General features: G+C 37.2%; 1 protein-coding gene across 1 annotated transcript in view; it reads right to left on the bottom strand.

Moving 5' to 3' along the window:
• The window catches only part of Pum2 (pumilio RNA-binding family member 2), a 94,130-nt gene that overhangs the window by 35,356 nt on the left and 37,228 nt on the right, over window positions 1-21,546 (bottom strand). Inside the window, exons 5-12 of the mRNA XM_013013546.1 lie at window positions 21,187-21,356; window positions 16,970-17,240; window positions 16,657-16,750; window positions 13,133-13,258; window positions 8,795-8,937; window positions 7,382-7,520; window positions 3,705-3,848; window positions 3,304-3,594 (exon numbers count right to left, since the gene is read on the bottom strand). Of these exons, the coding sequence (XP_012869000.1) occupies window positions 3,304-3,594; window positions 3,705-3,848; window positions 7,382-7,520; window positions 8,795-8,937; window positions 13,133-13,258; window positions 16,657-16,750; window positions 16,970-17,240; window positions 21,187-21,356 (1,378 nt within the window). The remainder of the gene's footprint in view (window positions 1-3,303; window positions 3,595-3,704; window positions 3,849-7,381; window positions 7,521-8,794; window positions 8,938-13,132; window positions 13,259-16,656; window positions 16,751-16,969; window positions 17,241-21,186; window positions 21,357-21,546) is intronic.

Raw genomic sequence — 21,546 nt, 5'->3', positions numbered from 1 at the left:
TATATATATATATATATGTATGTATGTATATATATATATATGTATGTATGTATGTATATATATACACATATTCTCCTTATCTTCAACAGCTAAATTATAAAACATACACAAAACATTATTAGACACTTAGAAACTAATAGCTCTCATGACTTTTTTACCACACCAAAAATGCTTTCACTTCCTATCCCTCAGAAAGCTTCATTCGTAAGATTCTAGCATTGAATCTAGGCCACTTTCTCAAGAAGACTGATCTTCTCCACTCATAGGTGACATAGAATTTACCTGACCTACATGCCTCATCATATTAAATATCGAATTTCTTTACTTCTATGAACATTTTACATTTTGGTACTCTATAAAAATCATAAAATAACAAAAATCAAACTGTCAATTAACATATATTTGCATAATCAAATCTTTTACCACCCCATATCAATTGGGAGTCCAAAGTCCCAATTGTCAAATATCCATTTAGAACTCATTATTTTCAGATATACTTTTCTTCCTATTGCTAAGTACTAACCAGTTTCATTTTAACCAAAATGCCTGTAATATCTCAAAGAATTTTATACTTCTTTAATTGCTAAGTAAGGTTTTTAAGGACAAGCTCTATATTCGGACCAATATGGCAATTCTTTCGAAGGAATTGCAAAGTTTCTGTCAAGTCACAGAAGCAGATCATATAGGGTATAAATTAAGGAAAACAAAAGCAGAGTACATAATGGGTTAACAAAGCTAAGCTCCTCAATAAGGATAGGAACTATAATATACGAGCTTTGCCAAATTCAGAGTTCTCTAAAAAAGGGGGGTGAGGGTGGGGGAGAACCCAGTAGGATCATACTGTTTTAAGCAAAAGGCTGTAATACTACTCAACTTTTAATACCAGCTAATGCAGTTTCTTAAAAAAGATCATGTTTTATTGAAGACCTCACGTTTTAAGACATATAACAGGAAACTGCTTGGTAGCTGTATTTATTTTACTAGCATGAACACATGTAAGTATTAATGTAATAAACAGCTCTTCTAGAGTTGGTTTGACAAAATTGTCAACATATGCTACATTAACTAGAATTTAAAAGGACACTGTCAGAGCATATTTTCAAAAACATTTATATTACATATTTTAAATTCCTATTTGAAAAAAACTTAAAAGAGCTCTCCAGTGAGAAGAGCAACATTATCAGTTTTGTGATAACCAAAGAAAACAATTTTGACACATGCAATATTTCCCCGCCAAAAAGTAATATGTTTAAAAATAATTCCATAAATACTTTAATATAAAAAAGCTGGCCCTTTAAGTTTTACTGCATCACTATTTACAACACTGAGTGCAATTAGGCTAGGCTAAACAATGGAATCACTAATCATCATCAGTATGTAAAGTGTTAAATTGCAAACTTTCTATTGGAATAGCATTTTTAAAATATGAATTAGGTCACATAAAGGATGATTTAATTACTATATTTCAGGGCTAAGTCTCTGGCCAACTGTACTATAAACTAGGGTATTTAACTCTGTTCAACAGTAACATTTCATCATATTAAGAGAATGTGTGTACATGCATTCATGTATAAATTTTAGTTTTCATGTATGCATCTGAATAAACCAGGAAATATTCAAAAAGAGGGACAAGATGATAGACTGCAGTCAGTGATGGCAACAGCTAACTTTCTCTGAAGAGGCAAAAAGGACATTTACCAGAATTGAAAACAGTTTTAAGTACCTGATGCTTACAAGAGACATAAAGGTCAGTTTGGGGAAAGAAGCATCTGTAGGTGACAATGCTAATTAGTGTTAAAGGTATGTCTATATATGGGTGGTGTCCTCAACTAAAAGACAAATTGAAAAGAATTGAGCAGTGGACTTACAAATCCAAATCAGACCATCAGTGAATGGCATGTATCAGAGAAGGGAACATGGGGTTTATCAAAACTGTGTTTTCCTAGACTGTTTATAATCAAATCTATAGTTTAGAAACTAGTATTCCATAATATATATTTTTGAGATTTTATATTCTTTCAGTTTTCCTCAGAATGTTTAAGGTTCTTTGGGTTAGAAAAAAGGATTCTTTGGGTACAATATCTCAATTATGTCAGAATCAAAGAATCTTATGGGTGTACATGAGCTAAACATAAAAAATATACTGTAGTTCAAAAGGACTGAATACCTTAACTAAAAAAACTAAGACTGCACAATCTCCATGCATGCTTGATTCTTCTCTTACAAGTTCTGTCCTCATAATTCAGAACATTTTATGTAAGGCAAGTATGACATTCTTTTTATTTGATTTTAACAAAAACATTTTATACCTACAAGTTTGTTGTTTAGACCATTTGTCTTACAATATGAATGTTAAAAATTCAGCAAGTTGGGGCTGGGAAGATAGCTCAGTGGTAGAGCGCTTGCCTTGCATGCCTGAGGCCCTGGGTTCGATCCTCAGCACCACATAAACAAAAAGAAAAAAGCCAGAAGTGGTGCTGTGGCTCAAGTGGTAGAGCGCTAGCCTTGAGCTGAAGAGCTGAGGGACAGGGTCCAGGCCAGAGTTCAGGCCCCATGACTGGACCCCCCAAAAAAAAATTCAGCAAGTTCAGTTATTATTATTTTTTAGAAAACTGGTAAGTATCCAATGACAGGCAGCATGCTAATTTCGTCTTTTCCCACACCAGAAAATAATGTAATTTGATGTGGTAGGAAACCAGATGAGAAGTGGATATCGAAGATTCTAGAATGAGTATCTCGAGATCAATACAATTAGTGTACTTTCCCTGATGTGAGACCATTTAAAATGATGATTTCTTCAGTGTTATATAAAGCTATTAAATATTGGTGACAAATGCTAAATGATTTAATTTAAAATAAAGGTAATGATTTTGGTAGTGCCTTAGGAGCTTGCTTAGAAAATTACATTTTAGAGATTATGTCAAATAAAGAAAACTCCAATGAATCACCCACCAGAATTTACTAAAAACCAACCACTTCACTGGCTCACATAGACAGTTTTTATTAAAGTACCAGAAATTAAGATGGCAAAACATTTACCTCTTTAAACAAATTAGCAATTGGAATATACTGTTTAAAAAACCTTATCAAAAGAAAAATTCAAGCAATCCGCTTTCAAAATAAAAAACAAAAGTGTTTTGTATCTGCAAAGGATGGACTGCTAAATGTTCACGTTCACATGCTTTTTAAGAGGTGTATTTTTCGTCTAGAAATGTAAATTAAATTTGCTTCACTTAGTCTTGAAAGCACAAACACCTCACATACCCACTTAGCAGTGCACACTCATCTAAAGAACAGACCTACCTGGTGAGCCAAATCCACCAAGGGCCGAACCTATAGCAGCACCCAAAGAGCTACCACCTCCAAAGCCGAGAGATGTACTTCCAGGCTGACCTGGTCCGTGAGAAAATAGAGAACTACTCTGGGAGCTATTAGTTAAAGAACTGCTCCCATAAAATGAGCTAGACTGAAGATTAGTGCTTGGCGGCTGCTGCTGCTGCTGCTGCTGGGGTGGCTGAGTGCCAATTGGCCGAAACAGACCATTTGTGCTGCCTGTAAGACCGTTTGCCGTTCCTCCAGCTGCCGCTGCTGCTGCTGTAAAACAAATTTCACATGCTTATCAAAACTACCCAGAAAACTTCCATTTTAAAAATTGTATTTGAAACAAAACTAGAAAAACAGCTCAAGATGTCAGTTAGACTTACCAGCTTGTGCTGCTGCTGAACTAATTAAAACAGGTGTTGGAGCCATTAATCGAACTGGAGCTCCAAGGCCAGTTCTTGCTCCAGGGCCAACCACTAAGGCACCAGTCTGATCATAATAGGCAGTTGGAGCTAGTACCTGGTAGCCTAGACATTAAAATAAATTGTTACTAACAGAACACTTATAAAAAACATGCATGTTTATATTCTCTGGCACTTGTGATTTCAGCCAAAAACAATCATTTTATACTATTGCCACACCAAACCCTTAAATACCTATTATATGAAAAATAACACATTTGATAAGACATTACTAAATAAATGAAAAATAGAATGTGATAAACTTTCTTCTGTTAGTTTTAACAGAGAGGCTTTTAACAGAAACGCCTTTAGCTTATGGACTATAAAGTAATTATTTTCCTTAGTATAGAAACTACAGGCCACCAAGAGCTAATAGTAGAAAATGATTACTATGTAATTTCAGCACAGTTTTAAACTAAAGTCCTCATTTCCAACATTTCCTTATATTTTCATTTGTAAGCATCTCTTGAAAAATCTTAAAATGTGACCCAAGTAACTTACAATCCCAATAGTCTACTTGTAAAGGTTTTCAAACTAGAGTTTGATTAAAATTATGCAGGCATTTCGTTTATTTGTAGGCCGGAGCACAAGACAGGTAATAATTTGTACTACTCAGAATCTCAGAAGAGTCAAGTTTACCTCTCAGCAGCCTTTCTTAACCAAGATTCCTCTACTAAACCAAACACACACACACACACACACACACACACACACACACACTCTCTCTCTCTCAAGTGACTTTTGTCAATTTGCCCAAGGATGTATAAAGGATGGTACATAACAGGTTATCGTGAATACTTGTACTGTTAAAAGGTTTAATTCTCTCCCTGAATTCAAGGTGAGAAAAGCTGCCTTATACAATGACAAGAACTCAAACCTCAAAATGGTAATTATCTATGACAATGTATTGGAAACTTCTACTATTTAAAACAGACTATGCTGAAGAAAAAGTCACATTCAACTTAATGATAAAATAGCACAAAAACCTTGTTGTCTTCAAATATAGTAAGTTAGCTAGGCGCTGGTGGCTCACACCGGTAACCCTAGCTCTCAGAGGGCTGAGAGCTGAAGATCATGGTTTGAAGGCAGCCCAGGCAGAAAAATCTGTGAGACTCTCACCTCCAATTAAATCACAGAAAGAGCCAGAAGTGGCACTGTGGCTCAAGTAATAGAGCACTAGCCTTGAGCAAAAGAAGCTCAGGGACAGTGCCCAAGCCCTGAGTTCAAACCCAGGACTGGCAAAAATAAATAAATAAAAACTATATATATATTAATTATTCATTCATTTAAGCTAGAGTAAACACGTCAACACTTTCAATACAGAAATTTCTACTAAGTATTAGCATATTGCTAATAAAACATCCACCAGTAAATTTCAAGCTATAAATGTTAGATAATAGTTTACTAGTAATGCATATGGTCTAGTCCTAAATTCAAAACACAGAACAAGCTCTCATTTCAAAAGCATTACTGTCTATTCAGAATTTCAGGATGAATTAAAATATTTTGGAACTTCGGGCACAAACATCCTACCAAATACCAGCTAACTATTCAACAGTAAACACAAATTTCCAGAGAGGAGCATGTCTATAATAAATTCCTCTGTGGGATCCATTCATTTAACCTTCTAAATTTTTCTCAAATTTACTCCTTTCTTTTAACTGCCACCATCCTATCCAAGTAGATCTATGTGCTGGCCTAAGTTCTCCGATTGTCACTTCCAGAAGTATTCCGTTATCTTTTGATAACAAATCTAATACCATACCCCTTTAAACTTCTTAAAGTTTAATGAAAGCAAAACGCTAAACACTGTCTTCCGTGTGATCTTATTCCTACCCTCAAGGGAAAAAGGTCAATCATACTTCCATAGAAAGAGCTCTTCAAATGGAGAAAAGGAGAAGCAGAAAACCAAAAGGGTAAAGGGACAGTAATCTAACTGGGAAAGGAGAAGGCAGTCAGATTCTTTCAGATCTTGACTTGGGCTTTTACTCTGAAAAGGTATGAAACCATGTGGTGGTGGTGGTTGTTTTTCCAGTGCGAAGAAGTCTTTTATTTAGAAGAGTTTTATGACCATACCAGCAGACTGGCCTGAAGTTTGTGTTTTCCAATGAATAAGAAAAAACTTTCAAACAAACTAGCCTGTTTTCTTATGCATAATGAAGTGATCTGGTTCTAATCTGTCAGGAGATAATTAAGCTACTGGCAGGAAAATATAATTAGGTATTACAAACTTAGATGATTTTTTTTTAAATCTGGGCAAATGTTTCACGTTCAAGTAAAAAGTACCAAATACTGCCATGCTTTCTGCTCCCAATTAGATACAGTCTTCTGGTCAAGTTCTACAAATTGCCAAAGCTTTGTTGGAAGATGCTGGCAGAAACACGTGTGGCTACCAATGCCGCTGGAGAAATCCAACAGCACACTCAACTGCACTGAAACAGTGATTTTTTTTGTTTCTTCTTTATTTCCTGTATTGGTCCTGGGCAATGTCCCTGAGCTTTCTGCTCAAGGTTAGTGCTCCTCTTCTGGCTTTCTGGTGGTTAACTGGAGGTGAGAGTCTCATGAAATTTTCTGCCCAAGCTGGTTTCCAACCACTATCCTCAGATCTCACCTTCCTGAGAAGCTAGAAATACATGCCTGAACCACCAGTGCCCAGCCACCAATCAGAGGGTTTTGAAGAAGAACTTAATCTGAATTTCATTTTCAAGCTATAGTATAGGGAACAGATTTCAAGGGGAAAGTTTCTAAGGCAAGAAAGGAGGAATAAGGTAAAAACACGGGAAGCTGGATGTAAAGCCAACCTAGATGAGATATAAGTGACTAGATCAGTGAAGAGTTGAAGATGAATTCTACTAGGGGCATAGCTCAGATTGTATTTGCCCAACATACTCAAGGCCCTAGATTCAATCCCCAGTATTAAAAAAACAAAAACAAAAAATAGATGGTTCTATCTTGAGAGCCATTAGTATTTGCTGAAATTAGATGTGGGCTGTGAGGGAGAAAGAAAGAATTAATGGGGCTGGGAAGGTAGCTCAGTGGTAGTGCTTGCCTTGCATGCATAAGGCCCTGGGTTTGATTCCTCAGCACCACATAAGCAAGAAAAGCTCGAAATGGTGCTGTGGCTCAAGCTGTAGAGCACTAGCCTTGAGCTGAAGAACAGTGCCCAGAGTTCAGGCCCCATGGGGGGCGGGGGAGAGGGATATTAATGGAATCTCCTATTTTTGGTATACATTTTGTAAAAAATGGACCTAATATTTTCTACAAAGTAAAAATGGAAATCACAATTCATTTATCCAGTATACATCTTTTAATTTATTACCATCAGAGTTTTAGTATCGTCTGATGACTTATTTTCCTGATACTGGTTATGTATCTAGAGCTGCACACATGCTAGGCAAGGGTTCTGCTGAGCTATAACCCTCTCCTGCCCTTTTCTTTTGATCCTTTATATGCTCCCTTATACACTATTTGGTTTATTCTTTTTTCAGTTTTCAGATGTTTTACCTCATTTAGTTTCCAAATCTTATTTTCTAATTTATGCATTTAAGCCTTCAACCCCATCCAACATTACCCCTCCAACTAGTTAACCAATTTTGTACCTGGCATGCCTGTAGCAAGACCCTGACCAAAAGCCAAAGTTGGATTTGCAGCTGCAGCTGCTGCAAGTGATTCTGCTTGCTGCCCTTGCTGCCCCTGATTGGGAGTAAGAGGGCGCTGACCTGCTCCAGCACGAAGAACCTACAAAGGACAGATGACTCTTAAAAACAGTATTATAAAATAACAAATGTATCTTAGATATCTGGGCATATATTAAAGCAGACTTTGCATATATGCTTACATGTAATGCAATTACCATCAAGATTAAAAATAACTTCAACATCAAAAACATCACTGGCTCTTGACAAAGCAACACAGAGGTCCTACAAAGCTTGGGTTAAAAGTTGTATCTTATTTCTGTACTGTGAACAAAGGCAGTATTTTCTTTTTCTTAAAGATATTTGCGAGTGGGTTAGGCACTGGTGGCTCATGTCTGTAATCCTAGGTACTCAGGAGGTTGAAATCTGAGGATCACGGTTCGAAGCCAGCCGGGGCAGTCAAGTCTCTGAGACTCTTATCTCCACTAAACTACCAAAAAAGCCAGAAGTGGGGCTGTGGCTCAAGTGTTAAAGAATGTTAGGCAGGAGCAAAAAAGCTCAGCAACAGCACAACAACAAAAAGATTCACAGAGTGGGCAGAATGACAGAATCTTAGATAACGACAAAAATTTTAGAATAAAATTTATTTCCTAAGGCTGAAAACTGAGAGGAAGATTAAGTGAAGAAATCAGACTATTATGAGATCATGATGCAGAGCAAAAACTTCAAATCAGGTCAAATTTTCAGAATTCAGAAACTTTAACAAAATGAGTAAAAAGCTTTTTCACCATATACCTTTAATGTTTATTACATTAAACATCCAAACAAGTGAGAAGTCTTAATACTTTTCACCACACAACTGCTGTTCAAACCCTAGTTATCAAATAGATAATATTCCATTTTATCTTGTTTTAAAATAGAAAATATGCAGTCGTCTTCATAAGCCAGAAATATATTAATATTTACAAAATAAAGGGGAATCATTTTGATTGAAACTATTAGCATTTTTCTTGTTCTTCTCTTCCTCTAACCAGAGTCGTCTGTCTCCACTCCCTATCTCACTATGTAGTCCCAGCTGGCCTAGAACTTCTAATCCTCCCACCTTAGCCTTCCACTATGGGGATTCTAAGCACATGATACTATGTCTAACTTCACAGTATAATAAACTTTTAAGTGACAAAATATTAAAAAGAAAACTAGTTCAAAAAGTAAACTAATGAGAACAGAAACAGAATACAACCAAATCTTTAAATTCATTTATTGAACAGAAAAATAATCCTATGCAATAAACAGTTGTCATACTATATAAAAACTAGGGAGAAAAAAGACTCAAGGAATTGAGAAGAATCATCATCTATTTAGTAGAAAAGGACCTACCTGTTGCTGACCAGGCTGAGCTTGAGATGCTGCTTGCTGATTGGCTGTATTATTTGCCGCAGCTGCAGCTTGTTGCTGAAATAAATTGGCTGGATACACCCCCCATGGAACACCATAATACTGAGGTGGAACCACTGCTGGACCTAAACCCCATAATTCCCACCAAAAAAAAAAAAAAAGGTCACTAGATTTTTATACATGAGGCAAATTACCATTAGATTACAAAAAAGGACTGACATAAGACTTAAGAGAAGAAGCTTATAGGCTCACGCCTATAAGCCTAGCTACTCAGGAGGCTGAGGTTTGAGGATCGAAGTTCAAAGCCAGCCCAGGTAGGAAAAGTCCGTGAGACTCTTATCTCCAATTAACCACCAGAAAACTGGAAGTGGCTCTGTGGCACAGTGGTAGAGCACTCGCCTTGAGCTGAAGAGATGAGGGATAGTACCCAGACCTAGAATTAAAGACCCACAACTGACCAAGAGAGAGAGAGAGAGAGAGAGAGAGAGAAAGACAGACAGAGACAGAGAGACAGACAGAGACAGAGAGAGAGAAAGAGAGAGACAGACAGACAGAGACAGAGACAGGGGGGGAGGGAGAGGGAAAGGGAAGAACATAGCATTGTTTATAATTTTCTACTCACTTATATTTGCTATATCCTTTCTAGTTTTGGGGTTTTTTTTGTACTGGGTATTCAACCCAGGACACTGCACTTGATAAGACAATCATTTTGCCACTATGTTACATCCCAGCCCCCTTTTCTAGTTATGATTCTGTTGCAAAACCAGTACCATTCAGATATCGATTTTGGGGTTTGGGCAACAGGGTTTCACTATGTACCTTGGCTGGCCCCTATTCTCCTGTCTCCACTTCACAAATGCTAGGATTACAGGTGAGATCACAATCCCTGACTTGGTTTGGATCATTTAAAGATAAAATGTTTTGAAGTGATGGTGGTGGTTTTAATGGACAGATGTGAAGCATAATCCAAGATTTCCAATGAACTGACAGAGCACTTTCTAATCTATTCAACATGTGCTGACTGCCAATTTATGAGTCAAATAAGACATAGATAATATAGTCAAAGAAGATTAGATACTATAAAGCTGTAAGATTTCTTAAGGTTGACTTATCACTTCTCTTGAAAGAGAACTCTCACTACTGAAAAATTCATTTTTATCTCTGGCTTTGCTCATCTGTAACATAAAATGAGGCAACATTTTAGTACTTTGGTTGTTAAAACAGTATCTGAATGGCAATTGTTCATTTCAAACAGAACTGGTCACAACTCTTGCAAAAAGTAAAAATTATATAAAAGCAAATGAGACATCAGTTAATGTGGTTAGAAAATAAGACCTGTGAATCAATAATTACAACACAAACACAGAAGAAAGCAAAGTAGAAAAGCAAATTGCTCTTGTTTTACTTTGTCAGGTAATATTTGATTGCTGGAGAGTAAATAGAATTATCTACATTAAAGCTACCACCAAAGTAATGAATGCAATGTAATGCTCCTTAACTGATTAAACTTCCTAAAATCATATCAAACTCTATGACATTTTAATTTTGTGTACTTTTTTTTTGTCGGGGAGGAGGGGAGGATTGTTTGTGGGGCTTCAAAACAGGGCCTGTATGCTGTCTCTGAGCTTTTTCTCTCAAGGTTAAGCTCTCTACCTTTGAATCACAGTTCCACTTCTGGTTTTCTCACAGACTTTCCTGCCCAGGTTTGACTTTGAACTGCAATCCTCTCAAATCTCAGCCTCCTGAGTAGCTAGTACTACAGGCGTAAGCCACAGGTTGGCATCCTGAAATTTGTCATTTTTAAAAATAAAAATCAAAGTTTCACTTCATTTAAAAAAAAAAAAAGTCTAGTCCCCCATCACTAAACTGAAAAGCTTTATAAACATAATGGAAAATTACTGAAGACAGTGAAGTAAAGTACAACTTCTAATAAGGATTGTTATAAGATTGGAAAAGAGACCTGGTACTGGTAGCTCAAGCCTGTAATACTAGCTAGACAGATAAGAGAGGCTAAGATCTGAGGACTGGAGTTTGAAGCCAGCTCGAATAGAAAAGTCTGTGAGACTTTATCTCCAATCAGTAAAAAGCCAGAAGTGGACGTGTGGCTCAAATAATAGCGCTAGTGCCTTTAGGTACCTGCACAAAAAGACAAAACAATCCACTACTGAAAATTCCTTTTTTTCCCTTGGTGCCAGTGCTGGGGCTTGAAATCAGGGTCCAGATGCTGTTCCTGAGGCTTTTGTGTTCAAGGGCAGCACTCTACCACTTGAGCCACAACTCCACTTTTGGCTTTTTTTGGGTGGTTAACTAGAGAAAGAGTCTTATGGACATTCCTGCCTAGTCTCACTTTGAACTACAACCATCAGATCTAGGATTACAGGTGTGAGCCACCAATGCCAGACCTTAATTTTACCTTTACTTTCAAATTGAGCTATAAGAAAGCCTAAATTCACAATGCACATTATACTCATCTCCAAGCTAAAAACTATTGTTCTCTTCAAATTACTGCTTTAAGTCTCATAGGTGTAAATGGTTCTCTGTATGTGTAATATACCAATGTTTTACACACTAATATCCAATTAAATGATACTCCAGAATAGCTCACACATCCTGATAGAATTATATGGTGCAGATTTCTACACTGAAAGTTAATGGTTTTCACAGCTTGGTTTTAGGCTACTTGCTTTCAAACAGGAATTTGAAATTAACTACTTTCCTTACTTACAATAATTTTTTGCTTTAATTATATTAACATATATTGTCTAAGGGGGTTTAACCATAAGTTATATTCATAATACATACATTGGTCTACTCTGATCAAATTCATTCCACTCTTACCCCCTTCTTCTTAAAAAAAAAAAATTCAACAGGCTGGAGGCCAGTGGCTCACACCTGTAATCCTAGCTACTGAGTGAAGATCTAGCTACTGAGTGAGGATCGTGGTTCAAAGACAGTCCAGGCAAGAAAGTCCCTGAAATTCTTATCTCCAATTAACCAGCAGAAAACAAGAAGTGGCGCTGTGGCCTAAGTAGTAGAGCGCTAGCCCTAAGCTGAAGAGCTCGCCCAGGCCCAGAGTTCAAGTTCCATGACCAACAAAAAATAAAATTCAACAGACTGTTTTCTATTCATACATACAAATTAAACTACATTAATCATATTCATCCTGTTTACCCTCTTTTTTATCCCTCCCCGGCCCACTGGTATCCACTCTAAACACAAGCCTTAAAATAAGATCTTGAGTTTGAAGAAAAAGATTAACAATTCTAATAGGCCAGAAGTGAACTTAATTTTCTAATAGACTAGTAGTAATTGTCAAAAATGCCTCAGAAAGCGCCCCCCCCAAAAAAAGAAAGAAAATGGCAATAACCTTGAGATTTCTAAGTTAGCCCACCAATACTTCAGTGAACATACTTCTAAGACTGAAAGGGACCCATTTTAAAACCTCTATAACCAACATAAATCATGCCTGACTCATTTTTCTCTAGTCAATTCAATCTAAAAAAAAAAAAGGTTCCCAACAACTTAACAGCAAATTGGTTTACTCAGTAAAACTATGCCTGACTAGCACACAACTTTCCCTTACTTACATAAAACAATAAAGGAAGTTTTGGGTTTCATTTCAGATTTGAGTGGTAGTCCTGGGTTCTGACTATTTTCAGTAATTTTTTTTCCTCCAACTGTAGCCTGGCTTGTATCCTCGCTTGAACATTTTAACATTACTGAAAAAACATGGATAGGTTTTATCTAAAAAATTTTGCAGGGCTAGGAAGGTGGCTCAGTGGTAGAATGCTTGCCTTGCATGCATGAGGCCCTGGGTTCGATTCCTCAGCACCACATAAGCAGAAAAAAAAAAAAAGCCAGAAATGGTGCTATGGCTCAAGTGATAGTGCACTAGCCTTGAGCTAAAGAGCTGAGGGACAGCGCCCGGGCCCAGAGTTCAGGCCCCACGACCGGACCAAAAAAAAAAAAAAAAATTTGCAGACCTTTACAATGTCTTTGATTTGGGAATTCAACCCATCTACCTCTAGCTTATTTTATGGAAAGTAACTTTACTTAGCATTGATGCTGAATTAGGATTGGTTATTAAAATGGAGAGATGCAATCAACAGCCTAACATTTCTATAACCCCAAAATGGAAATGGTAAGCAACCACAGAGAGGAATACAAATCCCAGTATAGACAGTAAAAAGACCAAAAAATTGCTTTGGCCCTTCCCTTGTTGAAAACTGTCTGAAAATTGTGAAGAATATTTCAATTTTCCCTAAAAATTCTAAATTACTAGAATAGACAAAAAATAACTAAGGATGAAAAATAAATTACCTGCTAATGTTGCTGCTGCAGCCAATCCTGCTGCAGTATACGGATCAGTCCCTGGAGGAGCAGCACTGATAATATATGGATTTGGCACAAATGCAGCGGGAGCAAGGCCTGCTGAGAATACACCAGCTATATTTAAAAGGGGAGAAATGATGAGCATAAATGTAAAGTATTATTTTCTTCATTAAATAACATTTCTGTTCTTATTCTGGGGTTGGAAAGCGTTATGAGTAATTCTAAATAAGCTACCTGACTTGAGCTTTTCTTTTCTTTTCTTTTTTTTGAGGTCCAAGACTGGAACTTGAACTTGGTACCTGCTGCTTTCACTCACTGGCTAGAGCTTTACCAACTGAGTCATGCCTCCAACCTCTAGAGTTTTTCATTTAAGAAATAATTTATCAGGTCTGGGAAGGTGGCTCAGTGGTAGAGTGCTTTCCTTGCATGCATGAGGCCCTTGGTTCGATTCCTCAGCACCACATAAGCAGAAAAGCCGGAAGTGGGACTGAGGCTCAGGTGGTAAAAGCACTGGTCTACAGCTGAAGAGCTGGAGGACAGCGCCTAGGCCCTGAATTCAGGCCTTACAACTGACAAAAAAAAAAAAAAAAAAATTTATCCACTGTCCAAAAAAGAAATATACTCATTACCTGACTTATATAATCCCTCTGTACCTGACCTTTATAATAATAAATATTTCACCAGCTGTCTATAAGAATTAAATGTGATATTGAATATGAAATGGCTATATAGTATTAGTACATAAGTGGCACAAAATAAGTGTTTAGAGCTATTTTTCAGTAGTGGTTTTCATTCAATCTTTATTATTCTCTTTTAGGAAATTCCCATTTTCAAGGATATGTAGCTTATACTATTTACTCAAAATGTGTTGTCAGAATTGTCCTCTTTGCACAGTATGACAAGTGAACAGTAAGGAAATAATAAATAAGGATAACAGGGCACTGCCTGGCTTACAGGCTCACACCTATAATCCTAGCCACATAGGAGGCTGAGATCCGAGGACTGCAGTTCAAAGACAGTCCAAGCAGAAAAGTCCTTGTAAGACTCTCATCTCCAATTAACTACTCAAAAACCAGAAGTGATAATGTGGCTCAAGTGGTGAGCACAAAGAGGCTCAGGGAAAGGCTTAGGCTCTGAATTCAAGCCCCACAACAAAAAAAAATAAAAATAAGGACACATTTAAAGTTAAAACCATCAAGTTTGAAAGATGACAGAGAAAGAATATGGGAATAAGGACAGCACTCAGGCTTGAGTTCAAGCCCTAAGACTGGCAATTGTGAAACATTAAAATATGGGGGCTGGGGCTGGGAATGTGGCTTAGTGGTAGAGTGCTTGCCTAGCATGGATGAAGCCCTGGGTTCGATTCCTCAGTACCACACAGAATAAAATATAGAGTCAGCTTTGAAAATATACCTTTTCTTAGAAATATTTCCATTTTATTCAGATTTTCAAGTATGTTTAGTGTTGTTTATATGTTTTTCAGAGTCAATAGATCATTTAATTCCAGTGTAAGTTAATATATAATCTATGCCATTTAAAAAAGTGGGGGGTATCGGCAAGTCTGACCTCTGGATCCATGTTTCCTAAGCAGGCAGGTACTCTATCACTTAAAGCCACACTAACAGTCCCTTGTTGCTTTGGTTCTTTTCAAGGTATTGTCACTTTATGCCTGGGCTGGCAGACTGTGATCCCCTAATTTGTGTTCTTGCTTTTTTTTTGGTAGTTGTAAGGCTTGAACTCAGGGCCTTGAACTCAGCTCTTTTGCTCAGGGCTAGTGCTCTAAATTTGAGCCACAGATCCACTTCCAGTTTTTGAGTGGTTAATTGGATAGTCATTCAGGAACTTTTGGCCAGGGCTAGATTCAAAATGTGAACCTCAGATCTCAGTCCCCTGAGTAGCTAGGATTACAAACATGACCCATGAGTGCCAGGCATTGTGTTCCTCTTTGTCATTGGTATATAGCTACTGTCCAGCTACTGGTTGAGAACGAATCTCATGATCTTTTATGCCCGGGCTGGTTTTGAACTGCATTTCCAAATATCTACCACTCAAATAGCTAGGATTAAGATTGAGTCACCATGCCTGACTAAAACAAGTGTTTATAAAGCCAAACCTGACAAGAAAGGCAAATACAAATATTACTTACACATACCAATAACAAGCCATATATAAAACATCAGCAATTAAAAGAACAAGTTTAGGAAGCAAAAGTGGGTGTGGCATTTAAAAAATTGTACTCATTACCTGACTTACGAAACCCTCTATACAACACCTTATGAACAATAAAATTTTAGTTATCACAGTGTTTACTGAATACCATGATTATATTTGTTCACCCTTTCTTCCTCTTTCTGCACCCCTCCCTTTGTCCCCACTAAAAAGCCAAAAAACAAATATGCAAACTTTTACATGAAAAAATTTTAACATGAAACTTTCAAAGCACTCATGAACAATGGAAGTATTCTTGAACAAAAATGGAGACAAGGGGTCATCAGTGGCTTAAGCTTTGTTATACTAGCTACTCAGGAGAATGAGATCTGAGGATCATGACTTAAAATCTGACCAGGCAGGAAAGTCTGTCTCAAATTAACCAGCAAAAAGCTGGAAATGGATCTGTGGCTCAAATCGAAGTGCCAGCCTTGAGCAAAAAAGCTCAGGGACAGTGAACCTTGTTCAAAGACCAGGAAAAAGAAAATACTATGTCCTAGATAAGAACACTTAATGGCATAAAGATACTAATTTTCACCAAGTGTGGTGGCTCACACCTGTAATCCTAGCTACTCAGAAGGCTGAGACCTGAGAATCATAGTTTGAAGTCTGCCAGTAGCTTTTTCTTTCTTTCTTTTTTTTTTTTGTAATAAGTTATAAAATCTGTCTTCTGGAAAAAAAAGATCAGGTTAAAAATACAAATTTACTTAGGGAAAATTAGTGGAGTTTTGTTTTTGTTTTCTGATTGGTTGTGGGGCTTGAACTCAGGGTCTGGGTATTGTCCTGAGCTCTTTTATTCAAGGCTAACGCTCTTTTGGAGAGTCTCACTTATGTCTCATTGACTTTTCTGCCTGGGCTGGTGGCAAACCACGATTCTCAGATGTCAGCCTCCTGAGTAGCTTGTATTACAGTCATGAGCCACCAGTGCCCAGCTTAAGATCAAATAATTTAATGGAAGAAAGTATTTTAAAGAAATTTCTTTGGGATTTCTATTTGCAAATGGTTTTTAAAAATAAATACTCTTGACTGGGTAGATTTAACTCCATCTGAATTTCTAGGCCATTTGACTCGACATTTTAACTTTGATGTAGACAACTTTCACCAAGTAATATTTTTACTCAACCAATGATAAAATACTATTTTCCTTAATCTTGACATAAAATTTTTACTACTGTTGATCTCAATATGATGCCTCAAAAAGTAACAGAAGGAGAATGCCACAGAATCAATCATCAAAAATAATTTCAAACACCTTAATATAAGATTTTTGTAACAATCTAGTCAAAAATGGTAATTTGACTCACCTATATGTGGCTGCTGGGCCGCTGCTAATGCATATTGCTGCTGTTGAGCTGCAGTTAACTGCTGAACTGTTAGCGCATTAGTCCTCTGGAAGAGCTATCATAAGGCAAAAATTAGGGTTAAAACATTTCATTTTTAATTAGAGTTGTGAATAGAATATTAAAAACATGTATTTGAAGAACTTTTTACACACAAGGATATTTTAGTCATACAACATTAACTGGTCAAGAACCTCTATCATTCATGTCACTGCTTCATTGTACTTCAGACTCACAGTTACATTTCAGAGTTTGTTTCAAATGGAGCTTTCTTTACCTGCTGTTGGGAATTGTAGTCAAAAAGGCCTACAGTAGATCCTGAAGAGTCCATGGGCACCTGATTACCAGGATAGTCAAACTGTAAGGGATCCAGACCAACTTGTTCCATGGCATCAAGATTCTGAGTTTCAGTAGTTGAAAATTCTTCAACAAGTGGTTTATTAGCTGTAGGATTAGGAAGGGGACCCAATCCTTCTGGGGGATTAGTACTGGGGCCAAGGCGCTCAACTACTTCAGTTGGAGAGGCTTGACGACTTCCAGGAGTACGACTAAGTAATAGAGAAAGGCATCATTAGTAAGATTAGCAAGTCAAAAGAAAAAATGAGTAGTTATAAAAATCATGAAAAATAAGTGATGCTAAAATACTGAGAGCAAATAAAGAATTTTGGATCACTAAGAATTTCACTTTACCAGTTTTTTAACTACTATTTTTTTTTTTTTTGGTTGGTCGTGGGGCTTGAACTCTGTGCCTAGGCACTGTCCTTCAGCTCTTCATCTCAAAGCTAGCACTCTACCACTTGAGCCACAGAGCCAGAGCCACTTCCAGTTTTCTGTTGGTTAATTGGAGATGAGTGTCTCATGGACTTTCCTGCCTGGGCTGGCTTTGAACCCCAATCCTCAGATCTCAGCCTCCTGAGTAGCTAGGAGTACAGGTGTGAACAAACGGGTCCGCCATAACTAACAATTTCATTTTACCAGTTTTTCCCCCCCTATTTACTATAACCACTATTTTTTTTTTTTGGTCATTCTTGGGGTTTGAACTCAGGGCCAGGGTGATGGCCTTGAGCTTTTTTGTTCAAGGCTAGCACTCTACCACTTTGACCTACAGCTCCACTTCCAGTTTTCTGATGGTTAACTGGAGGTAAAAGACTCATAGACTTTCCTGCCTGGGCTGGCTTTGAACCATAATCCTCAAATCTCAGCTTCCAGAGTAGCTAGGATTACAAGCATAAGCCATCAGCTCCCAGCTGTAACTAGTTCTTAAAAGTCAGCATAGTATTCTAGATGTGCATGCCTATAGTCCTAGTTATTTATAGCTAGTCAGCCAGCCTGGGCAGGAAGGTCTGAGACTCTTGTCTCCAATTAACTACTTAAAAGCTGTGACCCAAGTGGTAGAGTACTAGCCTTGAGCAAAAAAGCTAAGTGTTAATGCCCAAGCTCTTGAATTTAAGACCTAGAACTGGTGTGCATGTATCTACCCTAGTCAGGTGTTACTATTTTTTTTAAGTATTAATAATAATCACTTTCAATGTTAATAGCATAATAATTCAATTTTATAGATAAAAAAAATTGGCCATTATTACAACTTACAACTTAGCCTTATACTACCTGAAACCCTTGTCTTAAAACCTAGACAAAGTATGAAAAGCAGACTATTAAATAGCAAATTTGGGAATGCTTAAAATCCAGTCTCATACACCATAGTGATGTATTTGCTGTATTGACTACTCATGAGAATATTTACTGTCACACATCTTCCCTAAAAATATATACAGAACAAAAATAACTGGCCATAGATCATCTTGGTTTTCGTGACAGAAAGAAGTACAAGATGGATAAAAGAGAAAACAGCACTAAAATAAATCATTTTATCTTCAGGCCAAGTTTTCTTACTAAGTAAGAACAAGAAACTTTGTAAAAGCCCTCTACGATACTCTCCAAGGATGTTATTTATCATGGTAGGTTCTAGTTTAAGCCATCAGAAATATAAATGCATGACATACTTTAAAAGAATTCTATACTTGGGTTGGGAAGGTGGCTCAGTGGTAGAGTGCTTGCCTTGCATGCATGAGGCCCTGGTTTCAATTCCTCAGCATCACATAAGAAAAAAGCCGGAAGTGAAGTGACGCTATGGCTCAAGTGGTAGAGTGCTACCCTTGAGCTGAAGAGCTGAGGGACAGTGCCCAGGCCCAGAGTTCAGGCCCCAGACCGGACTCCCCGCCCCCCAAAAAAAGAATTCTACACTTAAATCATATTATGGCTTCCTTAGTTTCCTCCACCAAAATTCAGTAACACTGGATTAAATTTTAAATACTGGCTTTTCCCCACTAAAAATCATGATTTAAACTTCATTTTTACCTTATTTAATTCTCCCCCCACCCAATCAATTTTGGGTTTGTACTCAAGTCATAGGTGCTGTCCCTAAGCTCTTTTGCTCAAAACTAGCACTCTACCACTTTGAGCTACATACAGCTTCACTTCCAGTTTTCTGGTGATTAATGGGAGGTAAGAGATCACAGACTTTCCTGCATGGGCTTTATTTAAAAACGTCCTATAAAACAGTCTATTGCTTGGAGGAACCATGCATTCAAAATATATTCAAGCACAATTACATCACATCAAGTTAATGGCAGTTAACTTCAGGGGCTACATGTGGGAATAAAAAAAAAAAGTTTGAAAAGCAATTTTAATTCACACATTTTACTTAATAGTCAATTACTGACCCACTGCCAACATATAAAGAAGGCCTTGTTTATAATTCTTTCAGTTACTTCAGTCATCTATATTGAGTGTATCAGTTAACATACATATTGATGATATGCTGACAATGTGGTCAGTTGTTATTCTGAAATATTTTTACAGTCAAGTAGTAAGTTATGTTTAATAATTTCAAATACATATCTAAAACTTAAAAGGACTATAATTAGAATGAAGTTCATATTAACTTTTCATACAAAGTAAATCTATCAGAGAATAGGACACATAAATACATAATGTTATCAATGGTGCTATTTCCTTGCTATAGTTAATGTGTGTTATAGCTAATGGTGTATTAACACTTCAATTATAAATATACAATATGAAAGGTTTACTATCAACTGAGTTTTAAATGCATGCCCTTTACTCAAACTTAGATTACTAAAAGCAGAAAAACACCTAGGAAAAGTCTAAAATAAACTGAATATCATTAAATTTACTTCTTGTCAAAAGAGGTTTAACTGGTTTTGGATGCCTTTTTGCACTCTGAACAGACGGAAACGGCACTGTTTTTTCAAGGCATTAGTTACTGTTTTGGTAATTAAAGGCAATAAATTTAATAATATACAACCCACCGTGTGCTGCACTGTATCTAAGATTCACAGTCCACAAGATCTCAAAGAAACCGCTCATTTCAGATAAAGGCTCCAAAGCAGCTAACTATTATAAGTGTAAAGTGCAGGAATCAGTATGAATAAAAAATTTCCTGAAACAGCTGGGTGCCAGTGGCTCACGTCTGTAATCCTAGCTACCTAGGAGGCTGAAATCTGAGGATCATGGTTCAACGCCAGCCCGGGCAGGAAGGTCTGTGAGACTCTTAGCTTCAATAAACCACTAGAAAACTGGAAGTGGTGCTATGGCTCAACCGGTAGAGCGCTTGCCTTGAGCTGAAGAATGCAGGGACTGCACCTAAACCGAGTTCAAGCCCCACTACTGACAAAAAAAAAATTCCCTAATACATACATGAATAGTCACTGCCTAATCCAAGACTAAAGGTTAGATTATTTGCTATTTGAAGAACTACATTACAGATTAACACAAACATATATTGCAAGAAAAAAAAATCACTGATTCTAGTTTTATCTTCTCATTTCTAATATTAAAAATTAAGTGGGAGCTGGGCGCCAGTGGCTCATGCCTATTATCCTAGCTGCTCAGAAGGCTAAGATCTGAGAACTGGGGCTCTAAGCTAGCCTGGCAGGAAAGTCTGTGAGACTCTTATCTCCAATTAGCCACCAGAAAACCAGAACTGGCACCATGGTTCAAAGCGCTAGATAGCCCTGAGCTGAAGAGCTCAGAGACAGTGCCCAGGGCCAAAGTTCAAGCCCCACAACCAATGGGGGGGAAAAAGTTAAGTGTGGTCACAAAGAAAGGAGGAAATATAGGGTTAGAAGAGAAAAATCCCACTAAAAGGTACACAAACGTAATCCTAACCAGAGGGGAAAAAAAACCCAACCAAAGATTAAGCCTTTAACTCACTCAATTTTAACAGAGGAAAAAGTTCAAATTTAGACTATCATACAAGCTGAAAATAGCAGCTTTTAACAGTATTCCAACAAAATGTACTATTTTAGTTTAATGGCTCATAATCATTAATTTTCATTATAAAAATATTTGTCCAGATTAACACAAAAGTAGAACAAAAATAAAGTAAACCTATATTGAAAAAAATGTCTAAATCAATCACATCAATTAGTCATAATAACGCTTTTCTTCTTGAGAAAGTTAAAATCTTACTTAAAATCTTTGCAATCGGCATCCATTCCATTTGGCAAACCTCTGCCATTTATTTTAGAATCATCATCATCTCCTTGTTTAAGATCTCTGTTTTGGTCCTCCTCAAATGGAGAAGCCTTGCCCTTTTGATCTCCTTTCTCAGGTCCATCTGTTTCAGCATCTCTAGTGCCCTGAGGAAAAACAATCTGTTTGATTCTGAATACTTGACAGAAATACATTAAATTTTGTATTAATTTCTTAGCCAACACAAAAAAAATGAGCACCCAGTGGTAGAGCGCTTGCCTTGCATGCCTGAGGCCCTGGGTTTGATTCCTCAGCACCACATAAGCAAAAAGAAAAAAGCCGGAAGTGGCACTGTGG

Source organism: Dipodomys ordii, unplaced genomic scaffold (genome assembly GCF_000151885.1).
Source record: "Dipodomys ordii isolate 6190 unplaced genomic scaffold, Dord_2.0 Scaffold20, whole genome shotgun sequence".
Taxonomy (NCBI): Eukaryota; Metazoa; Chordata; class Mammalia; order Rodentia; family Heteromyidae; genus Dipodomys; species Dipodomys ordii.
Note: the sequence above shows the minus strand (reverse complement) of the source record. Positions and strands in the feature narration are given on the sequence as shown.